The 26,186-nt window shown below is 33.1% G+C and overlaps 1 protein-coding gene across 5 annotated transcripts in view; it reads right to left on the bottom strand.

Moving 5' to 3' along the window:
* LOC145286018 (intermembrane lipid transfer protein VPS13A-like) overlaps positions 1-26,186 on the bottom strand; it is a 965,259-nt gene that overhangs the window by 751,472 nt on the left and 187,601 nt on the right. For all 5 annotated transcript variants that reach the window (XM_080134633.1, XM_080134635.1, XM_080134636.1 and 2 more), the window contains exons 11-14: positions 25,738-25,919; positions 22,951-23,095; positions 7,665-7,773; positions 2,002-2,096 (exon numbers count right to left, since the gene is read on the bottom strand). In XM_080134633.1, coding sequence (XP_079990759.1) covers positions 2,002-2,096; positions 7,665-7,773; positions 22,951-23,095; positions 25,738-25,919 — 531 coding nt within the window. The remainder of the gene's footprint in view (positions 1-2,001; positions 2,097-7,664; positions 7,774-22,950; positions 23,096-25,737; positions 25,920-26,186) is intronic.

Genomic DNA, 26,186 nt, shown 5'->3' with positions numbered 1-26,186 from the left:
TAATGTACAGATGAAAATATTTTGATATCAAATTTACAATTTAGACAATTAAATTAAAGATAAAATATTTTAAGGATAAATTTTAGATCATTCACAGAATAGTGTTATTATAAAGCTAAATTTTAGATCATCTACAGATTAAAAATATTTTTTAAGTTAACTTTTAAGTAATTTATGGATAAAAATATTTTAAATCTAAATTTTAGATGGATAGTATAAAGATAAACATATTTTACAGATAAATGTATTTCAAATACATTTATCTGTAAAATATCTATTTTAAAATTTAGCTTTAAAATATTTAAGATAGATAAATTATGGATAAAGACAAATTTTAAAAAGATATTTTACAGATAAAGCATATTTTAATGGTACATTCTAGATCGAAAATTTACAGATAAATATACTTCCACTGGGCAATGCCAGGACATCAGTCCTGCTAGTTTTAGATAATTTACAGATTTATAAGCTAAATTTTAGATAACTCACAGATATTAAGTATTCAAAATTTCATATAATTGGCAGGCAAAAACATCTCAATACTTAATTTTACAGATAAAATATTTTAAATCTAAATTTTAGATAGATCATTTACAGATAAAATTATTTTAACTCTAAATTCTAGAAAGATGATTTAGAGATAAAATTATTTTAAGGCTAAATTCCAGATAGATAGTTTACAGATAAAAATGTTTTCAGGCTAAATTTTAGAAAGATAATTTGCAGATAAAAATACTTTTAAAACATGAATTATTTATTTTTTATTTGTGTTCCTTTTTTATATAGAGAATATGCACTCATATTTTTAAATCAGTGTGGATCATTCATCATCATCTTCAGTTCTTTGACATAAATGGCATATTTTATGGGTGATCTCCCTAAAATGATTTATTGCTGCTGAGGCCAAATTCATTTCCAATTTTATGATTTAGGAATGATCAATAAATACAGTTTTCATATCTTTCAAATAAATCTTATTAACTTGATGAAAGACAATAGTTGGACTAGATGTTGCTTTCATGTGAAACAAAAACAAAATTTAACTGCTTCCAAATCTATTTATATTTTTTCAAGTAATAATTATGAAAAATAATTCCAATATTGTTCTGATAAAATCATACGTTGGTTTCCATATTATATTCAATTATACTATAGCAACCATCACTGGAGTATTGACATTGTGAATGGCATAAATTTCAGTGTGTATGTGAATAGGAAGAGGGAGGTAAACATATTTTTTCACACTAAATTTTGCATAACCTTAACTACAACTCAATATTATTATTCTTTCAATCGATGAACAGAAAACATGCTTTCCATTTCTTGTTGTGTCACAATTTATTCATCCAAACTCTAAGAAGTCTTCCCCTAAGGAAGCTATAAATTATATTTCAATAGTATTCTTATCAACAGTTTTATTTTGATATATATAATGATACTTAATTCTGCTTTCTCTAAATTGTCCATGAATAAAAAGATTGGAATGTCAAAATTACACTTCTACCCAATCAATCAGTAGCATAACTTATGAAAAATATGTGTACTGTTCAGAATTTTTTTTCCTTTCCCTGACAAGGAACTAGACCAGATTCTATCAGCCTTTAAATTACTTATCGGTTTGCACTTGGTGGGTAGGTAAAGTTCAATGTTGCTAAAGAAAAAAGGGTGAAGGGTACATTGATTAAACTTTGAAAGTGATGAACATATTGATCATATGTTGAAGACCCCTGTATTAATTTAATCATAATCTTTGATAATCCGTTGAATGCAAAGGTAACAAAAATAAATGTATACAATATCAATAACATATGCATCTTGCTGATGACATTTTATTTTTCTTGGAAAGCATTAAAACTCATCAATTTTAGAGATGATAAAAACATATAAATGATTTTAAAAAGAATTTGAATGAGTAAGTAATGAACACAAAGAGGTGGAACATGAGGTAGTTGAATTTGTTTTTAATTGTTTATAATTAATAAAACTTTCTGTAAAACCTACTTCGGGAGGAATGTCATAGATGTTAGCATTTTCATCATATCCGATACCTCTGTAGAGCTGTTCCTTCTCATCAATAGAAAGTTCAGAGAACCAATCTAAACAAAAAAAGAAAAGAAAATCATCAACATCATAATATTCAGTTTAATGTTTGTTTTACATGCTAGCATATGTTGGACAGTTTAATTTCTCCAAATCCTCCAAACTAGCCTATCTGTAGCCAGGTCTTTATCCATTGTTCTCTCAAGCCCATTTTTATCACTTACTTCCATGTTTTTCTTGATCTTCCCATGTAAACTAAACTGGCTACCTTAACTATTCTACATGCACTAAAAAAAGCACTTTCACCCACTATTAATTCAATGTGGCCATGCCATAAAATAAAAGTCTCCTATTTTGTACACATGTTCCTATACTGTCCATTTAATATTCCTCTAAGGTCATCAGAACTAAGCATGTCTTTAAGAATCACATTAGATATCCATCATATCATTCTCATATAATTTCTCTTTATGCAACACATGTCCTTAACCTTCACTGCCCAGGTTTATCTCCATACATCATCACACTGCATAGACATGCCTGATAGACTCTTCCCTTAGTAAACAATTGTAATGCTCTGCTGGTAAGGAATAGCAGAAGTTCCCTGAACTTACTTCATTCACTTCCAGTTCTTTAAACCATACTAACATCTGCTTCACTCTATCATAACAAAACTTTTAGACAACCTCAATAGCTTTGTAATACTTTCTTCACATCTTCACTTCTTGCATATAAACTGGTTGTCTTCTAAACCTACTAGTAATTCCACTAGGCTTCTTGTGTGTTTATAACTATCATAAAAAATTGAATTGAACTTGAATCCCTTTTCACAAACTGAGCAGAAGAACGTTTCTCTTTCTAGGAGCTTTTCAATACTACAACCAATCATCACTTTGGTCTTAGTAACAGTCAGTCTCAAAACTTTACTTTCCATAGCACTTCTCCAAGTCTGCAACTTAATTGTTCTTCTAGTGTTTCACAGGAAATACTAAATCCTCAGAATACGACAACCTGTATGAAACTCCCTGAGCAATGCTTCTAAAACACAAATGAAAATCAATGAAATCAGAAACCTGATGTATTTCTATTTTATCAGGAAAGCTGTTACTCAATGTGCTGTTAATTCTAACACAACTTTTAGCATTTCTGAACATTGCTTCAATAATTTTCACCAACTACTCATTTACCTCTAAAAGGCAACATCTCTTGGTACTCCAGAAAGCAAAAAATAAAGCAAAATACAAGTTCTTCTTATTAGCAAGGTATTTTTTAGTATTTTTCTCAGGAAAAAGATAGCGCTAGTTACATTTTGCCTAGGCATGAATCAAACTGCATGTCTTCTATGCTAATCTGACTTCTTATTTGCTACTCAATTATTCTTTCAATCACTTTCAGGGCCTGTAAATAATTTTATCGAATGATTTCTCTTTATGCTTGTAATAATTTATGATTGTACTAATGTCCCAATATTTTGGGGTAATCACTTCTTTTATGATTTGATTTATCAAATATGTGATCATCTCAATACTTCAACATTTCTGTAACAACACCTAAGGGCCTTCTAGCCTTACTCTTCTTCATTTTGCAGCTTTCTATATCATTTCTTTCTCAATTCTTATGGATTGGCCAAATACTGCAACTTCTAGATTTTCTTGGTTCCATAAAAACTCATTCAATAATTTCTTATAGTAGAATTTCCAAGCATCCCTCTTATTTTTGACATTCAAAATGACACTCCACTGTCATTTCTAATGTACTTCTCTCCAACAATACTTTGTCTTTATTTGTCTTTACCATTTGTTTATCTATCCTGAATACTTTATTCTTTTGATTATCTCTGTGTAGTATATTTGGAAACTTAGCTTTTGATTATCTCTGTGTAGTATATTTGGAAACTTAGCTTTTGATTATCTCTGTGTAGTATATTTGGAAACTTAGCTTTTGATTATCTCTGTGTAGTATATTTGGAAACTTAGCTTTTGATTATCTCTGTGTAGTATATTTGGAAACTTAGCTTTTGATTATCTCTGTGTAGTATATTTGGAAACTTAGCTTTTGATTATCTCTGTGTAGTATATTTGGAAACTTAGCTTTTGATTATCTCTGTGTAGTATATTTGGAAACTTAGCTTTTGATTATATCTGTGTAGTATATTTGGAAACTTAGCTTTTGATTATCTCTGTGTAGTATATTTGGAAACTTAGCTTTTGATTATCTCTGTGTAGTATATTTGGAAACTTAGCTTTTGATTATCTCTGTGTAGTATATTTGGAAACTTAGCTTTTGATTATCTCTGTGTAGTATATTTGGAAACTTAGCTTTTGATTATATCTGTGTAGTATATTTGGAAACTTAGCTTTTGATTATCTCTGTGTAGTATATTTGGAAACTTAGCTTTTGATTATCTCTGTGTAGTATATTTGGAAACTTAGCTTTTGATTATCTCTGTGTAGTATATTTGGAAACTTAGCTTTTGATTATCTCTGTGTAGTATATTTGGAAACTTAGCTTTTGATTATCTCTGTGTAGTATATTTGGAAACTTAGCTTTTGATTATCTCTGTGTAGTATATTTGGAAACTTAGCTTTTGATTATCTCTGTGTAGTATATTTGGAAACTTAGCTTTTGATTATCTCTGTGTAGTATATTTGGAAACTTAGCTTTTGATTATCTCTGTGTAGTATATTTGGAAACTTAGCTTTTGATTATCTCTGTGTAGTATATTTGGAAACTTAGCTTTTGATTATCTCTGTGTAGTATATTTGGAAACTTAGCTTTTGATTATCTCTGTGTAGTATATTTGGAAACTTAGCTTTTGATTATCTCTGTGTAGTATATTTGGAAACTTAGCTTTTGATTATCTCTGTGTAGTATATTTGGAAACTTAGCTTTTGATTATCTCTGTGTAGTATATTTGGAAACTTAGCTTTTGATTATCTCTGTGTAGTATATTTGGAAACTTAGCTTTTGATTATCTCTGTGTAGTATATTTGGAAACTTAGCTTTTGATTATCTCTGTGTAGTATATTTGGAAACTTAGCTTTTGATTATCTCTGTGTAGTATATTTGGAAACTTAGCTTTTGATTATCTCTGTGTAGTATATTTGGAAACTTAGCTTTTGATTATCTCTGTGTAGTATATTTGGAAACTTAGCTTTTGATTATCTCTGTGTAGTATATTTGGAAACTTAGCTTTTGATTATCTCTGTGTAGTATATTTGGAAACTTAGCTTTTGATTATCTCTGTGTAGTATATTTGGAAACTTAGCTTTTGATTATCTCTGTGTAGTATATTTGGAAACTTAGCTTTTGATTATCTCTGTGTAGTATATTTGGAAACTTAGCTTTTGATTATCTCTGTGTAGTATATTTGGAAACTTAGCTTTTGATTATCTCTGTGTAGTATATTTGGAAACTTAGCTTTTGATTATCTCTGTGTAGTATATTTGGAAACTTAGCTTTTGATTATCTCTGTGTAGTATATTTGGAAACTTAGCTTTTGATTATCTCTGTGTAGTATATTTGGAAACTTAGCTTTTGATTATCTCTGTGTAGTATATTTGGAAACTTAGCTTTTGATTATCTCTGTGTAGTATATTTGGAAACTTAGCTTTTGATTATCTCTGTGTAGTATATTTGGAAACTTAGCTTTTGATTATCTCTGTGTAGTATATTTGGAAACTTAGCTTTTGATTATCTCTGTGTAGTATATTTGGAAACTTAGCTTTTGATTATATCTGTGTAGTATATTTGGAAACTTAGCTTTTGATTATCTCTGTGTAGTATATTTGGAAACTTAGCTTTTGATTATATCTGTGTAGTATATTTGGAAACTTAGCTTTTGATTATCTCTGTGTAGTATATTTGGAAACTTAGCTTTTGATTATCTCTGTGTAGTATATTTGGAAACTTAGCTTTTGATTATCTCTGTGTAGTATATTTGGAAACTTAGCTTTTGATTATCTCTGTGTAGTATATTTGGAAACTTAGCTTTTGATTATCTCTGTGTAGTATATTTGGAAACTTAGCTTTTGATTATATCTGTGTAGTATATTTGGAAACTTAGCTTTTGATTATCTCTGTGTAGTATATTTGGAAACTTAGCTTTTGATTATATCTGTGTAGTATATTTGGAAACTTAGCTTTTGATTATCTCTGTGTAGTATATTTGGAAACTTAGCTTTTGATTATATCTGTGTAGTATATTTGGAAACTTAGCTTTTGATTATCTCTGTGTAGTATATTTGGAAACTTAGCTTTTGATTATCTCTGTGTAGTATATTTGGAAACTTAGCTTTTGATTATCTCTGTGTAGTATATTTGGAAACTTAGCTTTTGATTATATCTGTGTAGTATATTTGGAAACTTAGCTTTTGATTATATCTGTGTAGTATATTTGGAAACTTAGCTTTTGATTATCTCTGTGTAGTATATTTGGAAACTTAGCTTTTGATTATATCTGTGTAGTATATTTGGAAACTTAGCTTTTGATTATCTCTGTGTAGTATATTTGGAAACTTAGCTTTTGATTATATCTGTGTAGTATATTTGGAAACTTAGCTTTTGATTATCTCTGTGTAGTATATTTGGAAACTTAGCTTTTGATTATCTCTGTGTAGTATATTTGGAAACTTAGCTTTTGATTATCTCTGTGTAGTATATTTGGAAACTTAGCTTTTGATTATATCTGTGTAGTATATTTGGAAACTTAGCTTTTGATTATATCTGTGTAGTATATTTGGAAACTTAGCTTTTGATTATCTCTGTGTAGTATATTTGGAAACTTAGCTTTTGATTATCTCTGTGTAGTATATTTGGAAACTTAGCTTTTGATTATATCTGTGTAGTATATTTGGAAACTTAGCTTTTGATTATATCTGTGTAGTATATTTGGAAACTTAGCTTTTGATTATCTCTGTGTAGTATATTTGGAAACTTAGCTTTTGATTATCTCTGTGTAGTATATTTGGAAACTTAGCTTTTGATTATATCTGTGTAGTATATTTGGAAACTTAGCTTTTGATTATCTCTGTGTAGTATATTTGGAAACTTAGCTTTTGATTATATCTGTGTAGTATATTTGGAAACTTAGCTTTTGATTATCTCTGTGTAGTATATTTGGAAACTTAGCTTTTGATTATCTCTGTGTAGTATATTTGGAAACTTAGCTTTTGATTATCTCTGTGTAGTATATTTGGAAACTTAGCTTTTGATTATCTCTGTGTAGTATATTTGGAAACTTAGCTTTTGATTATATCTGTGTAGTATATTTGGAAACTTAGCTTTTGATTATCTCTGTGTAGTATATTTGGAAACTTAGCTTTTGACTATCTCTGTGTAGTATATTTGGAAACTTAGCTTTTGATTATCTCTGTGTAGTATATTTGGAAACTTAGCTTTTGATTATCTCTGTGTAGTATATTTGGAAACTTAGCTTTTAGTTTTGTATATTGCTCTTCTTCCCTCCAAATACACATTCTTAAACCAACCATTGTAAAATCCAGACCAAATATTTTTCTAAAACTACATCTTTTGTTTATTAAGTATATATAAAGATCAATCTTATAAAAGAAATGCATTTTTCCTTAGATTTGGACTGAATAATTCTTGAAACTGTCACTTACCAGTTTGGCCATTTTCATATTCAACATCTTCCTCTGATCCAAACATCCAACTAATCCAACCTTGTTTCTTTTCTTTCTTAGCAATCTGTTCAGTATTCAATTTTGTAAACTTTATAAAAAAAAAAAAAAGACATCTCATATATTTACCAATTTTTTTACTATAATCATAAGTTTGTGTTTGTAATATAAAACTCATAATTTTTAAAAGGTAGAGTCATTCAGTATTAAAAAAAAATTATACCAAATCTAAATAATTAAAGTGACTGAAATAAGATTTCACTAATGGGGATGAACTATTGGACAAATATCTAAAAAAGTAAAGAAAATAAATAAACATTGTATTTTTTAATTATCAATCTCACCATTTCCATACATAATCACAACTGTACACACATGCCTGATAGATTCTTCTCTTGATCAACAATGGTAATGCTCTGCTGGTTAGTAACAGCAGAAGTTAATTTAATCCATCCATTCTCTCTTGATCTAAATTCATGTACTCTTCTCTCTACAATTAAAGGTAGGAGCTGAAGAATTGCAGTGGAAATGTGAAAGTAATAACCAGAATACAGGCATTCTTTTTGCGCTCGCACAAGGAAATACATCGAAAAGCTGCAAAAACAAGTACTGCAAGATCCAGGCATGTGAAAGAGCACATTTATGAATGAGTTGGGCATTGGAATAGTGAATATTATGGTATTTCCATACATTTAAAAGATAAAACAAACACATATCGTAAGATTTTCATGCACCAGGACTAGCATAATTGATTCAATTGAAGAAAACGGAGGACACTTTTAAGCCTTTTTCTATTAAGAGACATTACTAGGGTCATAACATCACATCCCCCGTTTTCCAAAGAATTTAAAAAAAAAAAAAATGAATATGTTTCATTTGCTAAGCCATTTGGGTGATACAGTTAGATTTAGATGCTGGATTACTTAGGATGCCATTATCTTGATTGTTATTATGCGTTGTGTATGGGATGCATTTAGCATGTTGCTTATAAGTTTCATGTACATTCAGTTTTTCAATTGGAACACTTTGTGTGTGGATTGTTTCTACTCTGGGTATACGACTTACAGTTGAACCCAATGGAGCCTGAGGCAGGTACACTTTGAAGCTCATTGTGGTCTGGGATAGGTCTTGTTGACTCTTGTGAATGGATTTTCCTGATGAGGTATGCACCATGTATGATCCGAGTTCCATACATGTTTGTGTGAGTGTAGAGAAATGTGCGACTTACCTAATTAGCACGTGTGCATAATTCAACGGGTCGGTCATGGAATGAAATGAATGAAGAAGAAAGAAACAAAAATGGCTGCCTTATCTCTTTATATGCCTGCAATGTGACCACCCGATATGCAAATGAGATGCTTCTGGTTGGAGATAAAAGAGGGTTGATTTTTTAGAAGGATGTTCATTTTGAAGTTGGATTTCGAAGAAATAAGTTGAATTAGCAGAAGTTCGTTGGGAGTTGAGAGAAGGTGCGTTACATATACGGAAGTTGGAAGTTTGGACAACAGTGTTAACCTTACCCAGGAAATTATTGGTGTGACGGGCGGAAGAAATAACACTCAAGTTATTGAATTATAAGCTATTTCGGCTCTCGGTGTGAGGTGATTCGAAAGGCAGAAAATGGACAGATTCGACTTTCGCTTGATACCTGAGTTTGATGGATCTACCACTGGACCGTCTGTCGTCGAATGGGTGGAAAAGGCTGAGAAGATCTGTACACTGTGCAGAATTAAAGAACCAGCCACAGTCATTCCTTTGAGGTTAACCGGAGGGGCCTATGCAGTCTACCAGCAACTCGGGGATGAACCAGACTGGGATACAATCAAACACAGCCTGTATACAGCGTTTGGTACAGATCCGTTTGTTGCATGGCAATAGTTCACAAGCTGGCGACTTCACCCCAAGGAAACAGTTGATGTATACCTAGCCGACCTACGAAAGTTGTCGGTACCATTTGGTTGGGTTAACGATAAGATATTAAGATGTGCCTTTTTAGTAGACTTACCTGAGGAGGTCAGCAAACTGTTGCGGGCATCGTCACGAATTGATGAATTGACAACAGACGAGTTATTAGCCCGAGCTCGAAACATCTGTAAGGAACAGGAGCCAATTGCAGCAGCAACTAGTATTCAACATGCAACAGTCGAACCGCCTGGAAGCAATGTAGATTCTCTCCCAGGTAGTAATAAGCGTGTAGGCCCAGTGTGCTATAAATGTGAGGAGGCCAATCATTTTGCTTAGGATTGCCGGAGTGATAGGAGATGTGTATATCCACGAGCACAGAGAACAGTACAATGCTATCGCTGCAATAAGTATGGGCACATATCTTGCAACTGTTCGGGAAACGACGTTGGGGGCAAGGTACTATCGCCACCCTTGCCCCTTGCCAACCAATAAACACAGGATTACCGGTCATTGGTGTTAAAACTGACGATGTGCAGTGTTCAGCACTCATAGACACGGGATGTTCCCGATCTATAGTTAGTGCACATTACTGTCAGATGTGGCGGGAGCAACCCTCGGTATTATGACGATTAATGGTTTATCCCGAGCATGTTGTGGTAAAGGGACAGTTACGATCTGTACTGAGAAGGGTGACACAGCCAAAGTTGATGTTCTAGTGATGCAAGAAAACCCCCTTGGCTATGACATGTTGATTGGAATTGATGCAATACAAGCACTCGGAGGCCTCATAATCACAGCGACTGGAGGTGTAATGCTTGGAGAAGGAAAAGAAGTCTGTGCAGCCATGTCTATTGAAGAAAAGGACTTCTGTGCTACATTTGACGACAACGAAAAGGTGTGGACTGCAAAGTGAAAATGGACTATGAGCCAGGCACTAGATCGGCTGTGCAACACCATTCCAGAGAATGCAGTTTCCACAAAGAATAGGGCCGCATATGAAGAACTTCAGATGTGGATTGATAACGGATGGTTAATACCATACCCACAGGAACGTCTGGGACCACCCAAAGGATTAATTCTGCTCATGGCTGTTGAAAAACCTACTAAAGACAAAATTTGGCCCGTAATGGATTACCGAAAATTGAATCAACATGTCGATGCTTTCACTGGAAACGCAGATGTGTGCGCTGCTAAACTAAGAGAGTGGCGTCAGAAAGGGAGTAATGTAGCACTGCTGGATTTGAAGAGAGCCTACCTGCAGATACGTGTCCATGAGTCATTATGGCCATTTCAGACAGTGATAATCAAGGCAAAACGATATTGCTTGATACGTTTAGGTTTTGGCCTAAACGTAGCACCCTTAATAATGACAACTATTATTAAAACTGTTTTGATGCAGGATGAGACCACAGCAAAAGCTGCTTCAGCTTACATTGATGACATCTACGTTAATGAGGATATAATGTCTGCAGATGTGGTTCGAGCAAAACTGGAATCGTTTAGGTTAATAAGCAAAGACCCTAAGCGCCTAAAGGACGGGGTGCTCGTGTTAGGCCTAGAGGTCTATGAGAAGGGCAATACTTTGCGATGGAAGTGAGGGAGCGCAATTCCAGAGTTACCCAGTGTATTGACAAGACGCATTGTGTTTTCTATTTGCGATAAATTAGTAGGACATCTACCTGTCTGTGGATGGCTCCGATCGGCAACAGGAGTGTTAAAAAGATGAGTAACTGCAGTAACCAAAGGATGGGACGACATGGTGGATGATGATTCTCTCCAGCAAATGATGGTTGAAATGTTGCCCAGAGTACATAGAAACGACCCTGCCCAGGGTGAGTGGCAAGTATCTGGAAACGAACTGAATGCATGGGTTGACGCAAGTTCACTGGCTACAGGTGTCATGTTGGAACAGTTGAGTGCTGTTGTGGAAGATGCGTGCTGGCTTCGTTCGAAAAATGATGCCCAGCATATAAATTTGGCAGAACTTGATGCCACATTAAAAGGGCTTAATCTTGCATTGCAATGGCAGGCTAAGGTTGTGCATCTCCACACTGACTTGTTGCGTGTTTATCACTGGTTGACCGACACCTTGACTGGAAAGGCTCGAGCTAAGACTAGAGCTGCAAGTGAGATGTTAGTACGAAGGAGATTGGCAATAATAAAGCGTATAGTTGATGAATACAGCTTGCAGGTGGACATTACCTTAGTTTCGTTGATGCAGAATTTGGCTGATAGCTTGCCTAGAGTACCAAAGAGGTGGATTGATGTAATGAGGCAGGGATCTGATCCTCCACAACAGACATGCGTGGCCGTAACAGATCAATTAACACCTGACCAGATCCGTACAATACATCAGCAGAGTGGACATCCCGGAATTCGGAGGACAACATATTTTGTCCGAAGAGTGTGTCCTTCAACTACAAGAGCATCAATCAAGGCAGTTATACGCTCGTGTGAAGAGTGTCAGTGAATTGATCCGGCACTGTCCCAATGGCAAAAAGGGAAGCTTGAGGTGGAAGACAACTGGTATCGAGTAGGAATGGATGTAACGGATTATTAGGGCAAGCATTTTTTTACCTTGACAGATTGTGGTCCGACACGTTTCACAATATGGCGCCTGTTGACACGACAGGATACATCTAGCATTATACGACAGTTGAGAGCTGTCTTTTTTGAACGTGGTGCCCCGCTGGAAATTCTGACTGAATACGCCACTACATTTCGATGTCAAGAATTTAAGAAATTTACGCAGGAATGGGGGATTAGAATGCGTTACCGATGTGCATATTTTCCAGAAGGTAACGGTATAGCAGAGCGGTGTCACCGCACCATTAAAAGAATTGCGGCCAGGACACAGTGTTCTATTCCAGAAGCTGTGTACTGGTATAATGTGACACCAAAGGATGATGCAACACCAAAAACTGCACCAGTTAATGGGATTTACCGCTATGAACAGCGTATAAAAGAAATTGATGTCACACCATCAGTGGTTAGCGTTGTCAATACACCATATCAAGTGGGAGACCGTGTTTGGGTAAAACCCCCAAATACTGGGTGCACTGTAAAATTTTGCAGAGGAAAAATAGACAAAATCATAAGTCCTCAGACCATGTTGATTAATGGTGTACCACGTCATGTAAAAGATATCCGCCCCTGTTATACCTCTTCTGATTCTGAGGATAATGAGGAAGATCACATACAGTTCAGGGATGATCCTGATCGCCTACTGCCCCTGCAGGTGAGCGTAGAAACACTACCTACAGAACCAGATGAGGGAATGATGGAACATACTAGTGGCAATAGTGATGAGAATGATGGACACGAGGAAGTAATACCACCAGTTCCTCATCAAAGTACCCAAGAAAGACGAATACTGCTCACCCGCCGTGATTGTGAAACACCGCCTATAGCACCACGAGAGGGAATGATGAAACATACTGAGGAAGATGGAACCGAGGAAGTGATGCCTCCGATTATTCGAAGGAGTACCCGACAAAGACGGATACTGCCCCCTTGCCCTGATTGTGAAACACCGCATAGGGAACTACAAAAGGGGATAATGGAACAGACTGGTGGCAATAACGGTGGTAATGAAGAAGATGGCAATGAGGAAGTGCTTCCCCCGATTCTTCAAAGAAGTACCCGACAAAGACGACTGCCCTCCTGCCTTGTGTGTGATCATGAGATCAGGGGAGAGTGTAGGGAAACGTGCGACTTACCTAATTAGCACGTATACATAATTCAACGGGTCGGTCGTGGAATGAAATGAATGAAGAAAAAAGAAACAAAAATTGCTGGGGTTTGTTTTTTGTCTGCAATCTTGTCCAGTATTTGATCATACAACTTTTTATTGTACAGCAGTTCATCTGAAGATGTGATTGTATGGTCTCTTGAAGTTGTTCAAAGGCATAAAAGTGCTATGTTAAAATTACATTCACTTGATGTAGCTTTCCTGATAGCAAATTTTATTGCTTATGTGCAATACTCATCTAGGTTATTCAATTGAGGATATCTTGACCAGGATATGCGATAGTAAAAATTCCACTCTCTGGCGAACTACTTAAAGAGAACAGAGCAAAAATGTGCAACATTATTGCTGGAATTTTTGGTTCTCCTCCAAATTTGTTTGATCAGATATATGAACCCTTGAGTGGAGAAAATATTTAATCTTCTGACAAGTGGATATTTGGAGTAGTAGACCAAAGTCACCATAAAATCAGATCCATTGAAATAAAATAGGTCTGTGATTACTATCTATATATTATGGACCCATTAGTATATTATATGTATTATGTGGCATAGTGGATTTCACACTCTGTGATTTCTGGTTTTCCTGATATATATCACATAGTTGGACTGCCCTACATATATTTTTTGTTCTTTGTTGATATGTTGGTATTATCCCAGAATACACAGCTTTTCACACAATTTATACTTTTCGATCCTTTGATATCATAATAAATCTTGTGCAGCATGGTATTTTAAATCAATTGCTCTTAATTAAAATTCTGTTTTCAATCGCCAAGTCATCCCAATAGGTTGTGTGCTTTTTAAACCTCCCCAGACATGTTAAGCTTGCAGAAGGTGGCACAGAGGGTAACCAACATTTGTTGTCTAATGTATTTGTACTAGTTTCTCTGTTGAGAATTTTGAGGTTGAGGTCAATTGCTCATTTGGCATTCTTGTTTGATAATGTGTTTGCTAAGCTGTTTCTTTGTCAGAACAAAAAAAAATGATTAGGTCATAAACCTGAATGTGCAAAAGCATCTGTTGGATACAAGGTTGACCTGTAATCAGAACCTTCAAATTGGCTTGTGATGACTTTTGACTTAGAATGAACATTTGTTGAGGTATATTCAGAATTGCTTACATTCAAACATGACTGCTAATAGTTTGTGTTTGATATTAGCATACTTTTTCTGTTTCTATTAGAAATTGCAATGCAAAAGCTATTGATTTTCCTTCCTGTAGAAGAGCTGCATCTTCCATTGTGGGAGTTTTGTGGTGACATTAGAGACTAGACTGCTGAAAAATTCTGTTGGTTCACTTATTTTCCATATGATGCCTTGTTTCCTCTAGCTCAGCTTGGATTTCATTTCATGTGAATGGAAGATTTCCATGGTGCATCGATTACAGGGTGGCTTCCTGTTTTAGGATGATGTGGTATTCACCCCCAAAACACTCAAACTCAGGTACACATTTACTAGATCCTTTGCTGAGCTTATCCATGCATGGGTGTTTGAATGCCCGAGCAGAGTTACAAAGTCCAGAGTGAAAGTAATCCTATGATAATAGGTCCCTCTGAAGTTACCACAAAATTTTAAGGTTTTCCACACTACATTGTAGGCACATTTTACTATTACAGATCCATGTTAGGTAATGTTGGAGCTGTTGTATGCAACCTGTGTTTGTTACAACTCTACTTTCAACCGAGTCGTTGTTTGTTTCGTTCACCACACTCTTTTTTTCTACCTCTTCTTTTACACACGTCCGTTCGCTTTAGTGACTAAAAATCGTCTGTCCTCCCGCTTTCCTTTCCTCGTTATTTATGGAATCAGGGTACGAGATTCTCAGAGATTCCCCGAGATTCCACAAGACTTTTTTCCACATAAACGCATGCAGGCCCCATCTTGATTCTCAATTTGTGCTTTGCATGCACAAACGCGCAGCTGCTTTAACGGTAAACCACTTCTTTCTCCACACAACCAGTATGGGGGGGGTAGCATTTGAGTCATTTTTTTTAAGAGAGTTTTTGTTTTTTAAGTTTTTGCTTGTTTACAAGATGAATATTTCTATTTCAGTTAATTAGTATTTGCTTTTTTGTTACATGTTATTTAGTTAATACTGGACTTTTTAAAAAATATGTTTGTACAAATTAGTTTAAGAAACTCTATTATTTAAGAAGAAGTTATATTTTCAAATAATGTATTTATATTTGTAATACTGCACATGTGTGCATATATTTGCATTTAATTAATATGTTTTATTATTAAGTTCTTCATTGCAATGGTTACACCGAGGCTCATTTTCTCCTCCGAGCAGATGCATGTGAGTCAGGTTGGTTGGTTGTTTTGTTTTACGGCATATCAACCCTTTTTGGGTTATTTAATGCCGAATGCAGTTGTTTTAGAAATAGTAGCCAGTTATTTTATAAAAGGTTTTTATTCTTCAGGCTCTTTGTATCTTTAATCATTAGTTTGTAGCTTTGGATTTGGTTGTTTTATCGTGGATTTTGTCATTTTTGTTCTCTGCCCTGCAGAATATGAATGGGTTTTGCAATAGTAGGAGAAAAGGGTTACAGTATTGATGTTTGGTACATTTTAAGTTAGAAAACCAGTCAGAAAGTGGGGGAGATAGAAAGAGAAAGGGAAAATAGAAGGAAGGAAAAGTGGGAAAAGGTGGGTTGTTTTTATTTTTGCAGAACATAAGCTTTGGAGGGGGGTATATTTTTTGGAAGAGTCCTATTTCTTTGATATAGGATAAGATTTTTCCGGTGTTGTTCTTTTTGAAGATTTTTTCCAGACCTATTTCTTTGTAGTATTTCTCCCTAATTTGTGAGAGGTCTATGCATTTGGTTAGTAGGTGTTTTACAGTAAGTGGTGTTTGACAGGGAATACATTGGTGTTGAGTTTCTTCTTTTAGGAGGTAAGAATGTGTTAGGTGTGTATGACCTATTCTCAGTCTTGTTAGGATGAATTTGTTTTCATTTGTTTGTTTTTTGATTTTCCTGTTTTGTTATTTTTGGCATGATTTTGAATAGTTTGTTATTTGGGAATACATTCCAGTAGTATTGCCATTTATTTTGGATATATGTATTGATGTTTCTTTTAATATCTGTGTATGGGATTTTGAAAGTGGGGTCGATAGGTTGATTGTGAGCTGACTTTGCTGCTGTGTCAGCTACTTCATTGCCCTGTATGCAAATGTGGCTGGGTACCCAACAGAGTATGATTTCGTTTTTTAGTTGCTGGAAATTTGTGCAATTAGGGGGTTATTTACTTTTTTATTTTTAATTGCTATAATGGCAGATTGAGAGTCGGAGAAGATGATGAACTTTGAGGTTTTATTTTCTATGGCTAGGTCTAGGGCTAGATTTATAGCAGTAATTTCTGCACTGAAGACTGAACAACTTTTTGGGAGACATTTTGTAATTTTGCTTTTTTTTATTTATTATAGCTGCACTAGTTGTTGTGTTGTTTTGTTTGAATCCGTCTGTATAAATACAGATGTGGTCAAGGTATTTTTCTGTGATTTCCCTAAATTTTTCTTTGAAGTTTATTGGATGGGTTGCTTTATTTCTTGTAATTACAGAGGCTTAAGTTTATTATTGGGTTTATGATTTTCCATGGAGGTGTTTTAAGGAGAACAGTTTTATAGATTTGATTTATTGTTATATTAGCTTCCTTGCAGATCAGTTTCATTCTTAGTCTAAAGGTTTTTATTGCATTTTTGTTTTGGTTAAAGAGGTTTTCACAATTTGGTTTCAGGGTACTGTTATGTGCAGGATTGGTAGGGTTTGCAATTAGTTTAGTATAGTATCTTAGGGCTAGATTGAGGCATCTAAGATCTGGAGGAGTTTCGTGTGCTTCTGCATAAAGGCTTTCTACAGGAGAGGTTTGAAAAGCCGCAAGTGATAACCTTAGTCCAGCGTGATATACTGGGTTGAGTGCTTTCAAATATGATTTTCTGGCAGATTGATATATGTATATATATATATATTGATATATGTATATATATATATATATATATATTGATATATGTGTATATATATATATATATTGATATATGTGTATATATATATATATATTGATATATGTGTATATATATATATATATATTGATATATGTGTATATATATATATATATATTGATATATGTGTATATATATATATATATATATTGATATATGTGTATATATATATATATATATATATATTGATATATGTATATATATATATATATATACATATATCAATATATATATATATATATATATATATATATTGATATATGTATATATATATATATATATATTGATATATGTATATATATATATACATATATCAATATATATATATATATATATATTGATATATATATATTGATATATGTATATATATATATATATATATATATATATATATATTGATATATGTATATATATATATATATACATATATCAATATATATATATATATATATATTGATATATATATATTGATATATGTATATATATATATATATATATATTGATATATGTATATATATATATATATACATATATCAATATATATATATATATATATATATATATTGATATATATATATTGATATATGTATATATATATATATATATATTGATATATGTATATATATATATATATATATATTGATATATGTATATATATATATATATATATTGATATATGTATATATATATATATACATATATCAATATATATATATATATATATATATTGATATATATATATTGATATATGTATATATATATATATATATATATATATATATATATATATATTGATATATGTATATATATATATATATATATATATTGATATATGTAACAGCTGTCGTCTAGTTTGGATCTGATTTGTGTTCTGTGTATTTTGAGAAGAGTTTCTTTGTTGCCTCCCCAGTCGGTGTGAGCTAGGACTCGCAAGATTTGTAGTGCTTTACTGCATTTATTTTTTATATAGTTGATGTGTGATTTGAAAGTTAGTTTTTGGTCAAAGATGGTTCCTAGATATTTATATTCTTTTACAAAAGGGATTTTTTCCCCTTCAATTTGGAGAGATGGGTCATTGTGGAGTTTTCGTTTATTGCAGAAATGGATGCATTTAGATTTGGTTTTTGAGAATTTAAAGCCATTTACAGTTTCCCATTTATTGATTTTATTTATATTGTGTTGGAGTTTTCTTTCTAAGGTGTAGATGTATTTGGATGCATAGAGCAATCATCCACATATAGGAAACTGTATATATCGGGAGAGAGTTCTGAAAAGAAAGAGAGAGTGGGGAAATGGCTTTTTTTTTTTTTTTTTTTTTTTTTACATAGACGTCACCACTTATCAAGGCCGATAGGCCACTCAAGGATAAGGGTTAAAGAGTGTAGAGTAGTCAAAAGGACAATATAGTAATCGATAGTAATGGAAGTTCGGTAAATTTGTTAACCTAAGTGGAACGGCTCATCAGAAACTTGTTCACATTGGACTTGAAGACAACCATATTATAGACAGCTGGAAAGCAGGAAAACAGAAGACAATTCCACAGGCGTGCAGTTCTAAGAAAGAAGCTTTGATCATGGAATCTATGTTTAGGCTTAGGTACAGATAAAGAGTGGGGAAAATTATTGATAATGTTTTCAGCTAGTCTAGTGTTTCTTGTGAAAGTTTGGCGAGGGGGGACCATAGATTGAAGCTCAGTCGAACACTTTCCATGAAAATAACGATAAAGCAGAGACAAACTCGCAACATCTCTTCTGTGAGATAGAGGTTGCAGCGAAGAGAAAAGGACATCTCCCACCAAGCCCCGAAGTCTATTTTGAACTCTATCAAGGCAGGACAAGTCTTTTCTAGCAGCTCCTGCCCAGATGTGGCAACAATATTCCATCCTTGGACATACCTGACTCTTATATAGATAGAGAATAGAATCAGCAGTGAGATATTTACCGGATCGATAGAAAGATCCCACCATTTTTCCAGCGGCCTTGGCAACAGATTTGATGTACGTGTTCCATTTAAGATCAGGAGTAAAGGTCAAGCCCAGAAGCTTGTCAAAACTTGAGGCCTCCTGAAGACGAGAGCCATTCATTTCAATTGATGCCAGATGGGGATCAGAATGTTGATGATGTAAAGAGAGAAGCTTGGTTTTAGATGCATTAAAAGTAACCAGCCACTCCTTTCCCCATTGTACTACGTGCTCAAGATCAGAGGAGAGAGAATTGGAGAGAACTTGGTCGTTTACTGTCTTAGATGTGCTACCATAAATGGTAGTGTCGTCAGCATAAATGTCTACAAATGATGTAAGGATGTGATTTGGAAGATCATTAATGTAGATCAGGAAAAGAGTTGGGCCCAGGATAGACCCCTGAGGGACATCAGCATTAATACTGTGAGCTTCTGATTTTTGCCCCTCAACTACTACTCTTAAGAACCTATCAGAAAGAAATGATTTAATAATTGAGAAGACATTTCCACCTATACCATAGCTAGAGATCTTATGAAGTAAACCTTTATGCCATACCCTATCAAAGGCCTTAGATATGTCAAGAGCAATTGCCCTAGAAAGGTTGCCTCTGTCGAGAGATTCGCTAATCCTATGAGATATAACTGTAAGCACATCTGCTGTAGATCTAGCAGAACGGAAACCATATTGAGTGTCACTAAGAAGGTTATTTTTGTTGAGATGGTTGATTACTTCTGTATTTAACACAGATTCCAACAACTTACTCATGATGCACAGGAGACTTATTGGCCTGTACTGAGAGGGGGATGAGCGATCACCTGAATTCTTAAATACAGGGCATACTGATGAAATTTTCCAGGGAGATGGGAAACTATTCTTCTTAAGACAACGTTTAAACAGTTTTGTAAGTATGGGTACTAGTTCTGGTTGAATTCTTTTGAGTACTATAATTGGAATACCGTCAGGGCCAGTTGCTTTACTGGAATCAAAGTTTTTGATTAGCTTGGCAACATCATGTACAGATATATGTATATCACATAGCGTGTTTTCTGATACAGGAGGAAATATTGGGGGTAGGAAAAAAAAAATAAAAAGGGGAGGGAGATAGGCTGTTGTTTTTGTTTTTGGTTTTGCAGAACATAATTAAGTTTTACAAAAAAGATCAGAAAACAAAAAAAAACGTCAATGTAGGTGCATTTCGTCTCAGGAAGCCACAGGGCAGCCTGATCTGGTAGCACCAGACTTTCTTTGGTTTTTAAGATTTTTTGGACTTCATTCTTTACCTTTCATCTATCTCCATCTCTGTAGTTTTAATCTCTTGTTAGTTTGATTGAGCTTTCATTGTAGTATTGTCAGTTTGGATTCTTGCATCTTGTTTATTTATCTTTATCTTCTTAGTTGTAGTTTCATTAGTATGTTTTTAGTCTCCACCTTTTTGGGAATCTGTTTTGCAGAGTTATCATTTGAATTACTTGTTTTTTGAAGCATTTTATTTGATGTTTTTTCTTTGATTACATTTTTGCAAGATTTGGAATAGACTAGGTATTTTTCATTGCAGTTTGGGTATTTTAGGTCTTTTGGGGGATTTTTTTCTATACAGATATTCCTATATATTTTCATTCATCTACATACATCTTTATACTGCGCATATTTATGAGATTTGTGGCATCTTAGGCGTGCTTGTATATACTTTTCTACTTTTTAAATTATGTATCTTATTTTTAATTTTTTAAGAATCATAGTGGTGTCAAATTGTAATTTCTTACAACTCGTTTTGAGGCATTTAATTTTTTATGTAAAAAAAAACTTTGCATCTATAGTTGTATAACTTGTCCATTTTTCACAGATTTTGTGTATTTTGTTGTTGTTTACTTCAACAAAAAGGCTTCTGTTTCTGATTTTATTACCTTTGGGGTTTTTCATTAGCGATGGTGATTATTTACTCATTTTTTTATTTTCTAGCAATTTGATTACTAAGGATTTTGGGGAAATTTTGGAAGAAGCTGGTTATTTTGGGGTTGCATATATTTTCATCTTCTCAGAGATGTCAGAGTTGTATTTTGAGGGAAATTATGTGTGTGTGTGTTTTTATCCTTGTTCCTCAATTGCTCTGGGACCCTAAAGTGCTGTCATTTACCTTGGCATCACAAGGATACAGGGATAACATACTTGATTTTGGTGGAACACTGAATACCTGTTTTCCTTTAATTTTGCTTTTTGGGGAGTCTTTAAGAAAAATGTCAGGAATATAACTGCATGAAATGTTTTCACCATAACCAGTTGATCTCCAGCCACCGCTTTCCACTATCCCTTTTTGGGGGGGAGGGGTGAGGGTAAAATTGTGGTAAGTAGATTATGCCCCTAACATAGTCCCTGAATTGGGGTTTTATATGGTGAGTCATGACTAACTGATTGATAGGATCAGGCCTCTCCAATTTTAGCCCATGTAAGGTCCAAAGTGGAATGTTGCAGTGTGCATATCCACTTTTTCAGGTAATGAACTCAGCCACCAGGATCCTGTCTTTAAGCACCATGGGTTATTAACCATGGAAAACAAACTGGTTCCACCATTGGAGAGGAAAAAAAAAAGGAAGGGAGAGAAAGAAAAAGAGAAGAAAATTGTTTTTGTTTTGGGCTGTGTAGAACAGGATTAAGTTTTGTAACGGAAAAGGAAAAAAACAATAACATCATATTTGCTACATTTCTGACTAGGAAGCTGGTATCTTTTGACAGCCTGATCTAGTAGCACCAGTAATTATGAAAGTTGGAGAGAAACAAGGATAGAGTGGATCACACAGACAATTTTTGTTTTGCTTTGTCAAGAACTAATTTTGGTTTGATTGTTTTTTTTATATATGCCTTGTATTGTACATTGTTTTACAAATACAGTTGCTTGCCCTGGTTTATTTTTAAAGAGTATTTGGATTAACAAAGTTTGGGACCATGTTAGATATCATCCTTTGTACACACGGGGGAACATGTGGATTGAGAAATAGTCAAAAAGATTTGTCTTTTGATCTATCATAGTGCAAAAAGGTATGATATACTCTAGTAGAAATAAAATGTGAGGAGACAGTGTAATAACCCATGATGACAATTTTGCCCATATGACTCATATATTGTAATTGTTATATGTATTTGTAATGGAGGCTGTAAACTGCTTGCAAAATCTGCGCCATTTCTTTTGTTTGTTTTTTTTTAATGTGGTTTAGCTTAAATTTTTATAGCTTTTATAATTTTTTAAAATGTATACAAGGTATATAGTAAGGTGGTGAAGACAGTGTCTCAACAGAAATTATGTAATAAGGAAGGAGCAGAATAGTGATGTGAAAAAAGAAAAGGAGTGGTTAGTCTCTTTTGTTTAATAGATATTCTTTAATGTAAATGTATTGAAGACTCATGTGAGTCAGCACTCGAAATGTCAATTTGAGGGAGGAAAATTGGAAATGCTTTAATGATAGCTAATTAAGGAACACAGTTCACAAAGTCTGTAATGAAATCAAAACAACATTAGATGATACACATGTCTTTATGTAAAAGACAACAGAGGCTGACTCTTCAGAAAAAATAAGGCAACATCAGACTTGGCTCTATGTAATAATTCACATCACTATGTAACAACAGGTAATACAAATTTAATGGAAGATGTAATCTCACCTCAAGTTTGGCCTGTTCTCGAGCCAAGAAGATATTAAATACATCCAAGTTGTCTTCCACTTCTCTTAATTTCTCTTTAAATGATAAATCCATGGGAAACTCCACATGCTTTTTGTAAAGATCTTTATATTTCTTATATGTAGACCTAAAAATATAAAAATAACACAATACTTTGGCAATCAATTTTGAGATAAAAAATATGAGAAATATAACTGAAAATATAACTAAACGAATTGATAGAAACAATCCATAAAATCTTTCTAAATGTTGATGGATACAAAATATTAAAATAGCTAACAGAAAACATTGGTTTATTTGAAAAAGTCTTCTTCAATCTTTTCTTCAACTGACATACATTAGAGAAGTATAGTTAAAATTTACGTGGATTTGAACATAACAGAAAAATTATACATTTGACAAAGTTTTATAATCCCTGTAAATGTATAATATGGGAAATGTTGACAGGAAATGGAAGTAGCTTGCAAAACTTTGTCTTCTGTGATGAGAGTGAAATCTGTTATGGCTACCTCATAGATGATGTACTGAGTGATATAAAAATTATGAAGACAAACACGAAGAGAATATGTCAGGAATATAACTGCATGACAATATTCTATTTTGGTTCTGCAATCAAAATTTGAACTCAAGGGAAAAGACAAAAAAGATGAAGCATCTTTTCAACATACAGTTCTTCTTTTGTTAATTTAATTCAATTAATTACAGAAAGCATAGTGAATCTTTCATCATCATTTTTAGGCTGTTCATGAAGATTAAGGGCACCAAAGAACTCTGTATACAACTGAAGTTTTACAAAATCACTTATGTTAGCAAACCTCTTCCATAATGCATAATCCATCTCTGCCAATCATAGCCTCTGGCATCTCTCAGCTCAACTTGTAGCATTGTAGCATATGGTTATTCTATATTTGAATCAACGGCCTCACTTACTTGACTCCTTCTGTCTCAAGAGAATGTATACCCTCTAGTAGGGTGCTTGCATGATGAAAAGTTTTAGTGAAGCAAAGCTTGCACAATCCTAAAGCGCATTTCTTCTGACTGGCATTGCTTAAGTCTAGTGATAAATCCAAAGCAATCAAAAACAATAATGGAAAAACATGACTGAAATTATTTTAGAGTGTTTTTTCTTCTAGATTACAATTACTATTTCACCATTAGTTTGGGACAACAGAGGTTAATTCATTCCTTACTTAAATGGATTAGAAAATTGACTTTATTATCATGTCTACTTCTAAACTTAACAGCACCTGGTATTTCAAAATCGTTAACCATATCAACTACTGACTGGCTTCATATTGTTTAACTTTGGTGATCTAACTAGATAGAAATGTGAACTATATGCAAACTATATAGCTAATGTTATGGATAATACATAATACAACTATATTAATAATTAACCTTGACCAAAAGTAATGCACAATAAGAAGATAATCATTTAAAACTATATTTTGTAAGTGAAAATATTATAACTGAAATCTATCATTTCAGTTTTGTTTTTGTTATCAAAGTATTGTGCTATCATAAGCAGTGGTTAATCTATTATGAAATTAATCACCCTATTCCTGAACCGTCCTCAGTAACTTTTCCTTTGGAGTCATTGTTAACAATCTTTTTGTATTGTTTGATTTTCAAAGTAAAAAATCAATGAATGGATTAAATTATGTTTTGTTTTTTTTAATTTAGTAGAGAAAAAATTGTTTTTATATGGAAAACACAAGGAAAATTTATTGTGAAAAATTATCTGGATTCTGGTTTATGACAGGACTTTCAGAATAATGGACAAAAGGTACATATGTTGAATGTGATGATTTTCTTTTAAACAAATGTTAAATTTTTTTATCATTTATAAAAAATAGACTTTGACGAAAACTGGTTGAAGAAATGTGAGACAATGAAGAATGTAAAGCTGGATGGCAAAACTGTTAAAGTTGTCAAGAAGTTTTGTTAGCTTAGTAATCCAATTGGAACACAGAGTGCAGCAGGTGCTAGCATGCAGGAATTAGGAATAGATGAAATAAATTCAGGGAACTTCTGCTGCTATTACTAACCAGCAGAGCATTTCCATTGTTGACCATAATGTATAGAAATGACACCTATAATTCTTCTTTGACAGTCACGCTTTTTTTTGCCCCTTTTTACAATATCTGTTGTTTTTTAACCAGCACAGACATTTTATGATAGATTCACCGGTACCTTGTTTTAAAGCTAGGAATTTGCTTTGTTTGGGTATGTCCAATCTTTTTCAGTTAAATATTTTTCCAATTATTTCTTTGATTTTGTAAAATGGTAAATTTTTCATTACAGTTAAATATATTATTAATGAAATCCTCCTCATAGATTTGTATCCCCATGATAGCCAAAATTAAATAAGTGATTTCTTTCTATTTTCCTCATAAGACACGTTTCGAAGCATTCTTTCAAAATGTCTGCTATTTCAAAGACCTTATTGGTGACAAAGCTAATGGAGTATCAGATTATTGTATACAGGATACTTATAGATAAGGCCCAGCCATTTTAATTAGTGCATGAGCAAAGTCAACTACATTACACATATATAGTAAATCTTTTGGAATAGGTATTGTGTTTAAGTCTTAAATAACTAACAGAAGAGTTGATATGCCATAAAATATACACACTGAGCTGAATATTCTACTGATTTAATTAGATTTATGAAAGAATTATTATTAGCATAAAATATATAACATAGAAATCCAAAAATATAGCAAAATAAACGATTCTATTTCAAGTATATAAACAAAAAAATCTTACCTGTGTTCTTGAATCCTCTCCCAGGAGTAAGGACGAATACGTTCTTCAATAACTGACTCATAAGCATATATCCACCAGGAGCGAGGGCTCACTTTCAGTGGCACATTTGGGTGATATTTGCGATATTTCTGATTTATTGTCATCATTTTAAAAGAATCAATCAAATTCAAGATATTGAGTAACTAGAAAGAAAAGAACAAAATTAACTCTTCAAAAGTTTTAAATGGATTTACATTTTTTAAATTATGATAAAAATTTTAACAATGCTTAATAATAATAATAATAATAATAATGATTATTATTATTATTATTATTATTAACATCATCATTATTACTTGTTTATTTGTTTGTTATAGCTATTTGGGCATCTACATTTTTAACTATTTTCTCAATTTAACTATTTAAAAGAAACATTACACAAAACATTTACACTATTCATTCAATAGAAA

Source organism: Euprymna scolopes, chromosome 10 (genome assembly GCF_053919585.1).
Source record: "Euprymna scolopes isolate OS-2025 chromosome 10, ASM5391958v1, whole genome shotgun sequence".
NCBI classification, from domain to species: Eukaryota; Metazoa; Mollusca; class Cephalopoda; order Sepiida; family Sepiolidae; genus Euprymna; species Euprymna scolopes.
This window is presented reverse-complemented; position numbering and strand designations above follow the sequence as displayed.